This window comes from Vombatus ursinus, unplaced genomic scaffold (assembly GCF_900497805.2).
Source record: "Vombatus ursinus unplaced genomic scaffold, bare-nosed wombat genome assembly UNPS02014794.1, whole genome shotgun sequence".
Classification (NCBI taxonomy): domain Eukaryota; kingdom Metazoa; phylum Chordata; class Mammalia; order Diprotodontia; family Vombatidae; genus Vombatus; species Vombatus ursinus.
Window position 1 is genome coordinate 30,011,992 of NW_020954572.1, and position 11,110 is coordinate 30,023,101.

The 11,110-nt window shown below is 35.9% G+C and overlaps 1 protein-coding gene across 1 annotated transcript in view; it reads left to right on the plus strand.

The window, feature by feature from the left end:
- The first annotated feature begins 1,041 nt into the window (after window positions 1–1,041).
- Window positions 1,042–11,110, plus strand: part of RYR3 (ryanodine receptor 3) — a 579,223-nt gene continuing 569,154 nt past the window's right edge. Inside the window, exons 1-2 of the mRNA XM_027869916.1 lie at window positions 1,042–1,089; window positions 4,000–4,119. Coding sequence (XP_027725717.1) covers window positions 1,042–1,089; window positions 4,000–4,119 — 168 coding nt within the window. The remainder of the gene's footprint in view (window positions 1,090–3,999; window positions 4,120–11,110) is intronic.

Sequence of the window (11,110 nt, forward strand, 5' to 3'; positions counted from 1 at the left end):
ACGTACATATATATGGATGTATTCATGTTATCTCAAATACTTTATTAGTACGGATTAGTTTATCAGATTATCTGAATATTTATATTGGGCATGAGGGATGGGGTACAGGATAAAGAAATAGAAAAGAGGAAGTTGAGAGTGATGGGATACTTTAGGACAGGGGTTTAAAACCTTTTTTGTGTCATGGGACCCTTGGTCTGGTAAAATCTATGGACCCTTTCTTAGAATATATAAATTTTAAAATACATAAAATAAATAGGAAATTCTAAATTATAGTTAGATATTATTAAAAATAAAGATGTACTTTTTTTCTTTGTCAAAGTTCATGGTCCACCTGAAATCTATCCATAGACCTCTTGGGGGTCCATGGACCCCAAGCTAATAACCCCTGCCTTAGGGGGAAAGGAAAGTAGGGAAGAGATGAATGGAAAATAAAGAGGGGCCTCCTAAAGGTAAGAAGAGTGGTACTATAGGCAAACTTTTATTTCACAATTTTATTTAAGGTCACCCCTAGGCTTAGTGATATTAGTAATTTTATATGAGAAAAACCTAGCTTGGTTTTCTCTGGAGAAATAGGTTCAGGTGGAAGGTTGTATCTCCTGGGGAAAACTGTACTCTCAGCAGAGATTTCACTAAAATCAATTATAAGAGCGCTGAGACATTTTTGGCTTTTTGTCTGTCTGGGTTCTAAAGAAATTCCTTGATTTCTGACTTGCATCTAAACCAGGTCTGCTGAATTTCCCTTTTTTGTGGGGGGGTAAATAATTGTTTCTCCATTATTTGATCCTGTGAAGACCACAGTTCAGTGCTAGTTAAATTGTAAAGTGATGTTTTCTTTCAGGCTCTTCGTGTACCTGCAATTTCTGCCTTATCATATATAGGTGTCACTTGGTGTTCCTGGTGACTGAATATAGAATTTCATGTTTTTTGTTTAGATATGACTATGGATCTTTAGGTATAGATAAGGGTACACATATGTACATGTGTATATGTATATATGAATATACCAGATAACTACAGAGCTCAATAACCTTAGAACCAATGTCACTAGCCACTAAAGAGACCAGAAAATGCCTCCTGGAGGAGATGGTACATGAGCTAAGTCTTTAAAGGAACTCACAATTTCTAAAAGTTAGAGGTTTATGTGGGGAAAGTATTCCAAGCATGGGAGCATTTCAGCCAGTGCAAAAGCATAGATACAGGAGATGGAATGTCTTTTGCCAAGAACAGCAAATAGGGCAATGTGGCTGGATCATAGTGTGAATTGAAGGAAGTTTAATATAAAAAGATGGGAAAGATAGGAAGGGGTCAGGTTGTAAAGCACTTTGCCAAGCAAAAGATTTTATATTTTATCCTGGATAATAAAGGAATCATTGAAGATTATTAAAGGGGGAGGTTTGACATGGTCAGACTTACACTTTAGGAAAATAACCCTAGCAGCATGATTGGGTCCATATGAGTGGAGAGAAGGGTTATATTTGAAAGATGCTGAAGAGAAAGATATTGCAAATTTTGCAACTGATTAAATATGTATAGAGTGATCAATACAGAAGTCAAGGATAACAGGTTCCAAATCTGGGTGATCAAGAAGTTTGGAAGAGGGAAGGATATAGAGAGAAAGATAATGAATTATCTTTTGGATATGTGTTGACTTTGAAATGCCTACAGGACATCCACTTTGAAGTGTCCAACCTGAATTTTGTGATTTGGAGCTGAAGCTCAGGAGAGAGACTGGATAAATCGATATTGGAATCATTTGTATAGAGTTGATAAGTGAACTCATGGATGCTGATGAGATTATCAAGTGAGAGGATAGAGAGAGAAAAAAGGTGGCTCTGGAGAGACTTGGGGGATACTTAACAGTTAGTGGGCATGATAATATAGATGATTTAACATGTCTAAAACTAAACTCATTATCTTTCCCTCATAAACCCTCCCTCCTCACCCCTCCCACATACTATAGAGAGCAACATCATCCTCTCATCCCTGAAGATCACAACCTAGGAGTCATCCTAGACTCTTGTCTCTCTTCCTCCTGCCTGCTCCCCCTCCCAAATCTAATCTGTTTCTAAGACCTATTCTGTATTTGCAACATGTCTTGATTATGCCCCTTTTTTTTTTTCTCCAACACTGCCACCACTTTGGTACAGGATCTTATTACCTCATACCTGGACTATTGTAATAGCTTGCTGATGCGTCTGCTCGCCTTAAGTCTCTTCCCACTCTAATCCATCCTCTGTTCAGCCACCAAAGTGATTTTCCTAAATTACAGGTCTGTGTGCTTTTATAGCCCAAAGAGCTATAAGACTGTGTATACCCTTTGACCCAGCAATACCACTGCTAGGTCTGTATCCCAAAAAGTTTGGAGAAAAAAGGAAAGGGCCTATATGTACAAAAATATATATAGTAGCTCTTTTTGCAGTGGCAAAGATTTGGAAATTGGGGGGGTGCCCATCAATTGAGGAATGACCAAACAAGTTGTGGTATATGATTGTGATGGAATATTATTGTACTATAAGACATGACAAGCAGGATGATTTCAGAAAAACCTGGGAAGATTTATATGAACTGATGCAAAGTGAAGCGATCAAAAGCAAGTGAACATTGTACACAGCAGCAATATTGTATGATAATCAACTAAATTAGCATAGCATCTCTGATAAAAACAATGATCCAAGATAGTTCTGAAGGACATGTATTGAAAAATGCTGTCTATTTCCAGAGAGAGAACTAATGAAGTCTGAGTGAAGATTGAAGCATAATTTTTTTCACTTTCTTTATTTTTCTTGCTTTTTTTTTTGGCAACATGGCTAATATGGAAATGTTTTGCATGATTTCACATGTATAATTGATACCATATTTCTTGCCTTCTCAATGAGTGGGGAGAGGGTGTGAGGGAAGGAGAGAATTCAGAACTGACTACTTAAGAATGAATATTAAAAATAAACAAAAAATAACCTTGTACTTCCTCGAAAAGCTACAGTGTCTCACTCAATTCCCCACCTTATCATATCTGAGTCTTCCTACTTGACTTTCAAGGTCCCACTCTTCTTTTTCCCTACAATCTTGTAGAACTGTACAATTCTGTACAATTGTAGAATCTACAGTTCTTTTGACTTTCTAAAAGATTCCTTCAATCCAGCTATGGTAATCTCACTATCTTCTTCAACTATCTTGTTCATTTTCCTACCTCCACTCATTCCTTTTCTCTTTCTCCTCTGTTGCAGTATGTGTATCTTACTTGCCCAGCCTGGGAAGCCTTCTTTCTCTAACCCTACATTATTTTGATTTATTCTCTTTTCCCCTTAATACTCAAGTGATCGCTTTCTACTTTATTATCAGAACACTTAGGATATACAGCTTTAATTTAGTCTTATATTTTCTCAAGTATTTATGTTATTTCCATATCTAAATTGTAAGCTCCTTTAGGTCAGGGACTGTGTCACATATTCTTGTTTTCCTTCTCTTTATGACACTACCTCCTCCCCCAGAGCTTCTCAGCGTTAGTGGAGCACTTGTACACCATAGGCATTAAATTTGTGCCTGGTGAATGAAAGAGGGTAGAAGGAAACTAGCAATTGTTAGGCACCTACTATGTGCCAGGCATTGTCCTATATGCTTTACAAATATCTTATTTAATCCTTACAACAACCCTGGGAGTTAAATGGTATTATCATCGTTACTTTACAGTTGAAGAAACTGAGGCAGATAGAGTTTGGGTGACTTACCCAGAATCAAATAGCTAGTAAGATTCTGAGGCTGGATTTGAACTTGGGACTTCCTGACTCCAGGCCCAGTGCTCTATTCATTGTACCATCTAGGTACTTATAAGGTTGGGAAATAAAGATGTAGTTGTTCTTATTCCCTAAAGAATAGGGCCCTTTGTTGAGGCTGCTATATCATCAGAGTTGAGTGAGATAGCAAAACCTAGGGCATGATTTGGAGTAGCCAGGTGTATCCCCACACCACTCATGTGGGTTCTTATGTTTTTCCTAACAGGAAGATGAAGTGGTTCTCCAGTGTATTGCTAACATCCACAAGGAGCAAAGAAAGTTCTGTTTGGCAGCTGAAGGACTTGGGAACCGCCTGTGTTTCTTGGAGCCAACTTCTGAAGCTAAGGTAAGGTTTACCTTTCTTTTCCTATCTCTTCTCTTCCCTTCTCAGTTAGAGAGTACCCACATTAGGTACCAGAAAAAAACTGTTTTCTTCCTCAGACTTGAGAATGGGGTGCTAGAAAATGGCTTTGTCTCCTGGTTAGTGATGGAAACAGGAATGTGATGCAACAGTGTGAAGTATGGGAGGCACTCTTGGTCCTCCCAACATTCAGTAGTACACCAGTGACTTTCTGGGAAGTTATTCATAGAATCTTGGTTTTTTTGAGCTAGAAGGCATCAAATAACCCCCTTTCTAGATGAAGAAATAATCACTCTGGGCTTATTCTTATCAATCACTCTGCCCCAAACATGTCCCCACTTCACTTTTCCCTCCCTCCATCTCCCTTTGGTTAATTTGTAGAACTGTGGAATATAGTGTTCTCTGCTTTCAGATATGAGAGGCAGTGTTGCCTAGTGGATAGAAAGTTAGCCTTGAAGCCAGGAAAGCCTGGTTCAAGTTCTGTCTCTGACACATACTAGTTGTGTGACCCCAGGCAAGTCACTTAACACCTTACTATTCTAGGCAACTCTCTAAGATTGTAAATTGTAGAGAAAGTTCCAAACTACATTAGTAGAGAGAGTTCCTTATATTAATTATATCACAGGATCAGTTTCTATCAGATGTAAATTTTTGATATGGTTATTTGTAAATATATAATTATGATATTTGATATGCTAATGATGTAGTTATCTGCCATATATGACCTAATGGGAGGGAAATACAAGACTTTCTTTTATGATGACTTATATGTCTATGGTTTTTATTACTGAATTTTTTTCATCATCTATCTTTTGTCTACAACTCAGTTTTTGTTATTACTGTTTGAGGTGGATATAAGTATTCTACATTTTAATGATACTCCCATTCCTGTATGTCTTGAAAGCCCAATTGAGTGCCTATTTCCTCTACAAGCACTTCTTGGGCTGTGGAAGAGGTGGAATACCTTACCACATTTAAGCTGACTAATAAACCCTTCTCTCAGTCAAATAAGTATTTACATATATTTATCTATATATCACTTAAGAAAGTTTGCAAAAAAATAGACCACCTGCCTATGTGAATTTATGTGATCCATAGTTCTAAATAATGCTATCCCCTCCTAATAGCCTTGTTTCTTTGTTTTGCTTGATGGCTTATTATCCTATGAGTACCTTGATATCTCTCTATAGTCACAGCACTGATATGCACAGAACATATTAAATAAAATTAAAGAGGAAAGAAAGAAATGGACTACATTGTATCCTGTTAAAAGCTTATTGCCGGGCAGCTAGGTGGTACAGTGGATAGGGCACTGGCCCTGGAGTCAGGAGGGCCTGAGTTCAAATGTGGCCTGAGACTCATAACACTTACTAGCTGTGTGACTGGGCAAGTTTTTTATTATATGTGTGTATCTATATATACACACACATATATATATACACGTGTGTGTGTGTGTATATATATATACGTATATATATATATGTAAAACACAGCTATCACAAGTTCATGAGATATGCATTGCAACTGGATTTATTACAAGAGACATGAACATGTGTATGGAACTTCAGCTGCAAGCAAGGAGTTCACAATCCAAGCACCAAGAAGTGGTACCATAGGGTTTATATGGCAGGCCTCTTCAATTTTGTTAATCCCACTATTGTTTTCTCCATCATTGAATCCAGATCTTGCCTCACTGGTGCCTTTTTAAAATTTCAGACTTCTAACATGAAGCCTTGCTTGCTGAGACCAAACCTTAAGTTCTTTTGTGGCTTGAAGACCATAAGTTTCCTTCACTCCACTCCTTCTACTACTTAATATCAACACACCATTTTCCAAAGTATTTAAAATGAATTTACTATGAAGCACTGTAGGGCAGGGAGTTGTTGCAATAGTGGATGACAAGATTCATAGTCCATAGTTATCAATATTCTTACAGTTGATTCCTGGTCCTTTAACATATTAAAAGATATTTGCATCCTATCGTGTTTTCTCATGCCTAGAATTCTTTTTGGTCCATGTGTTGATATTAACTTATTTATAGCTTCATGGCTATGAAATTGCTTGGCCACAGCTATCCCTCAGTCTAATTAGTCTCAAAGTGTGTCATGAACAAAATAGGAGCTTACTAAATGTTAGTTGAATTGAATCTAAAAAAGAACACAAGTATTAAATGTTTGACACAGGAACATGAAGCACATATTGACAGAGAGAATCTAAGACTTTCTTTTAAATATTGATGTGCCATCATATCTTATCCCTTAATTTAAGCACAAGGGTTTGCTTTCTTAACTGGCTTGTATGGGATTGTGGCCAAAGACAGAAGAGCAAATCTAGAAACTTTATTAATGTACTTGATACATGTAAGGGTAATCTGAACTGTGGTAGAGGAACACTAAGTAAACCATCACTGGGACAGAGTTGAACATGGTCAGAATTCGGAGCAGTATGGCATGAACTGTATAAGCAAAATGAGAGTAGCAGTAAAGAAAACATGAGGTGACCAGACTATGGAAGCCTGATCTCCTGAGGAAGCTGTTTGACTTTTTATGACATTCATCTCTTATGCCTAGAAGATATTCAGGCCTCCTTCCACCTTATACTTTGCAGCTATGAACTACGGGCTGCTTTGGTCCCAGGAAATTGTGCTGATATTCAACAGAATATTACCACTCAAAAGAAATGGGCACAGATCTAAAAGAAATCTTTATTTCATTAATAATTACTGAGCGCTGTCACTAGAAACTGGGCCATAGAGGGAATTTTATAATATGAACATCATTGAAGGTTACTAAGTGCCCCCTAGGCCCATTTAACAAGAGTGATTTGTTGAAAAATGAATATTGCTGTTTTTCCAATGCTTCACATTGCGTCATTTATATGCAACATTGTTTCCCCACCGATGACTCCAGTTAAATACTCCTAGAACTTGTCAAATAGTCCTGAAACTTCTAGAAATTTTCTAAATCCTAATTGTTCAATGATCTCAAAATGGCCCCAGTAAAAAGTGGGTTCCATCTAACATATGTTGTCAGGTAAACAACATAGCTTCATTTCATTTCTGTGATAAATAGGCCAAAGCCATTTTTCAGAATGAGTGAAAACTCTTCCCTTGCTTGATCTCTGTTATTACTATTTTAGTTTAATATTCCTGTGGTCTATTATTTTGATGTTTCATTGTCTTTCCCTCACAAAATATGTTCACATGAATGGAAGATTAAAATTGCTGTTTTATACGTATTTTAGAGAGAAGTGAAGTGACTTCTACATAACAGTCTAGGAACAAGTTAGGAACTGATTCTAGTTAGGAACTAGTTAGGAACAATAGTTATTTTTAGAGTTTATTGAGCCACAGCTGCAACATAAGATATTTTTCCTTTGCTGGTTCAGTTGTATTTTAACTGGGATATTCCAAGTTATTTTGGGAAAAGCTATATTTAAAATGTCTTTTCCAGTTATTTCCATAAACAGTAGTTCAGATGACTACTTGTCATTATTGCTGAAGAATGAATTCTTGGTCAGGTGCAGGTTGGACTAGATGGTTTCAGGGGTCAGCTCCTAGACAATCAATAAGATAGATTAGCTATGCCCTTGAAATCTTGTTATTGTTAAGAAAGTGGTGAGATTTTTGACACCAGTCTAAAGGATAGACATAAGGGACACTTTTCAGTTCTACTCTTCTAACTTGCTTCACGTTTTACCCTCAGATTATATCGTTTGCCCCCCTTAGTCATTCATGGATTGCCTAGATCAGACATCTGTGTTTCTTTAATTATTTCTTCCAGTTTTACATTTACTCTGATCTTTTTTTTTTAACAAGTGGGTGGTCTGATTGTATTCAGATGGCTGATTCAGAATGATTCCCATAAGCCATTTCTTACCTATTAAAATAATAATTTCATTTTTATTTTGCAACTTGAGCTATGTCCATTATATTTTGATCATTTTCTTGAACAAAATATTCATGACAAATAATGTGAAGTATCTTTATAGTCAACAAGTCTTTGACCTATCTCATTCCTTAGTCTTGAATCATATTTTCCAACCTGTCTTTTTGCCATCCTTGCTAGTTTCTACCTTTTCACTGAAATATTGAAGTAAAAGAGTGTATGTTAATTTTATTTGGAAGAACTTCTCAATCTTTTCTTGGAATTTCTCTAATTCATCTTCTGCAGTTGAATAGTAGTATGTTTGCAAATATGTATCATGAGTACCTCAATATGACAGAACAAAATGCTGCATAAATTATGTTTCTTACAACACAATTCAAAGAATTATCAAAGATAAGTGATAAAAAGGATGTCATCAAATAGATGAGTGGTCATGCAACAAGAGCAAAGAATAATCAGTGAGTAGGCCATGTGCTCTATTGATATCTTGATATAAGAAAAGTTGAGGAAGGCTCTAAATATGTTGGGTAGCTGCTCCATAAAGGATTTATGAGAAGATATGTTACGTATCAGTCCCATAATCTGGGTAAGCATAGAGGGACTATGAACTGCACTGCTGGAGGGAATAACCACTTCAGTGAGATTACAAATGTATTTGAATATTTGAATGCATAAAAATGTTTTATTTTTATGTATACAAGATAGGCAGTGATATTGTGAAGTTTAAATGAGATAATGGATGTAAAAAAAGTTTGCAAACCTTAAAGCACTATATAAATGCTAGTTATTATTGCTGTTATTATTATTATTAGCTTAAAGTAACCAAGTTTCCTATCTGGAAATGACTTTGTTCCTGAGCCTTATGCTCCACCCTTACTGACTTCAAGCAGTGTTTTTAGAGCAATACAGGGGTGTGCTGGTAAACATTTAACATTTGGGTTCTTTGGTCAAAACAATGTATGCTCACACACTTTTAAGTTTAATCTGCATTATTAACACTTAAGTCTAGACAATCAACAAAATAATAAATCAAGCCCTGATTTGTGACGATTGAGATTTCTAAGATGTAAATGCCCACACTGAAAATTTAATACTAAGTTCTCAAAAGCCAATTGGAGATGATCTAACTAAAGACAAGCTCTGCTTTAGCCTAATATATGAAAATCAAAATTTATAAAACAAGTTAAGGGGTTAATTTAATACAAATTAAAATGGGACTGTTTTGCTTTACCAAAAACATTTATTACAGGATTCTTTTAAATAAAATTTGAGAATCATAGAATTTAGAGCTGGAAGGTACAAGAGATCAGAAATGTCAGTCTTTATCTTATCAAAGAAGAAAATGAAGTTCAGAGATGGTAAGTTACTTATCCAAGGTCAAATTACAAATCAGATTCGCTGACTCCTAGTCCAACATTCTTTCCAGTACTTGCATTTAAATGGCAACAGTTAGAACATGATTTGGTTTTCAAAAATTTTACTGTCTCAGCACATTTCAAAATAAGTATTGTATTTTACATAGTGAGATTCAACTGTATTTGTACATCATTGTGACCTTAGTTTTTAAAAAATGATAGCTATAAAAGTATGTTTAATTCTTAAGCAGAAATGCATGACAAAAATGCAACATCATATTTTCTTGTCTCTGGAAAACAGAAATATACTGGAGAAGTATACTCCTAATCACAGAGAAAGTCAAATTGACAAGCATTTATGAAACATATTGTATGCCAGGCACTGTGCTAAAAACTGGGGATATAAAAAGAAGCAAAAACAGCCCCTACCTTCAAGGAACTCACAATCTGATGGGGGAGGTAATAGGCAAACTATATATAAATAAGATATATAGAGAACATAGATGTATAGATACTATACATATATATATATGTCTATAGAGAGAGCACTATCACTAGGAACTGGGCCTCTGACAGATATTGGTCATATGATATTGGGCAAGTCACTTACTCTCTCAGTGCTCCTGGCAAATTCTGGAGTCTCTAACTTACAGAGAAGGGACTAGCATATATTGGTAGAGGGAATTTCCTTACTCAGAAGTTTCCCATACCAATGAACTCCAAGACGTAGTTCCTAACCAATATCCCTTAACCCAATGAAAATTAATTGCCAGAATGAGGAGACTGAAAGAGCCAAAAACTGCCATACTTAACTAATATCTGCCTTACTTGCTAAGTGAAGATATGTAGTAACCAAAGGAAGCACTATTTTAGGATAGATGTGTTTGTAAAACTTTTTGAAGGATGATGGAAGGTTATGAGCAATATTATTTCATAAAGCACTTAAAAGTAGTGGAGAGAGAAACCAGTTTAAAGAAACCCTGGTGGAAGACCTAGCTAGGCAAAGATATCCCAAGGGCATTTAAGGATATAATAGGAGTAGCCAAGAAGCTCAATCTGTATGATCACAAGGATGAAAGTGGAACAGGCAGAAGTGAGCACAAATGTAAAAGTGGAACAGACAACAGACAAATGGAAAATATTTGCAAAGATTGTTATAGAGCATTATTTTCACCATTAGAAGCAATGGAGCCATCACATTTGATGGCTCTTAGTCCCTTAGATATGCTAGTAGTGGTGGAAATTGCACTGAAGGAATTTGAAATGGAAAAATTAGTTTAAAATATTTATTAAGTACTATGTACAGTGCTAAGCACTGGGGATACAAAGAAAGGAAAATACAGTCCCAGTCCTCAAGGAGTCTGCATTCTAGATGAGGAAACAATATGTAAATCACTAAGTACAAAAAGATTTTATATTTTTATCTGTACCTGTCTGTCTATTGAGTAGATGAAAGGTAATTGCAGAGGAGAAGGAACTAAACCACTGGGAAACCAAGAAAAGCATTTGATATAAATTATTCAGATACATAGGAAGACTGAGTAGAAGATAACATAATTTTGAAGGTTGGAAGGATTGATTCTCAAGATACCTGAAAGAAGGGAATATGTCAAGGGAATGGGGACAAATATCATACCTTATTATTACCAAAAAAATAAAAATGAAAGGTTTCCAAGAGAACATCAAATGGGTTGCAATCAGCAATATTGGAGCAAGACAGTACACACATAAATG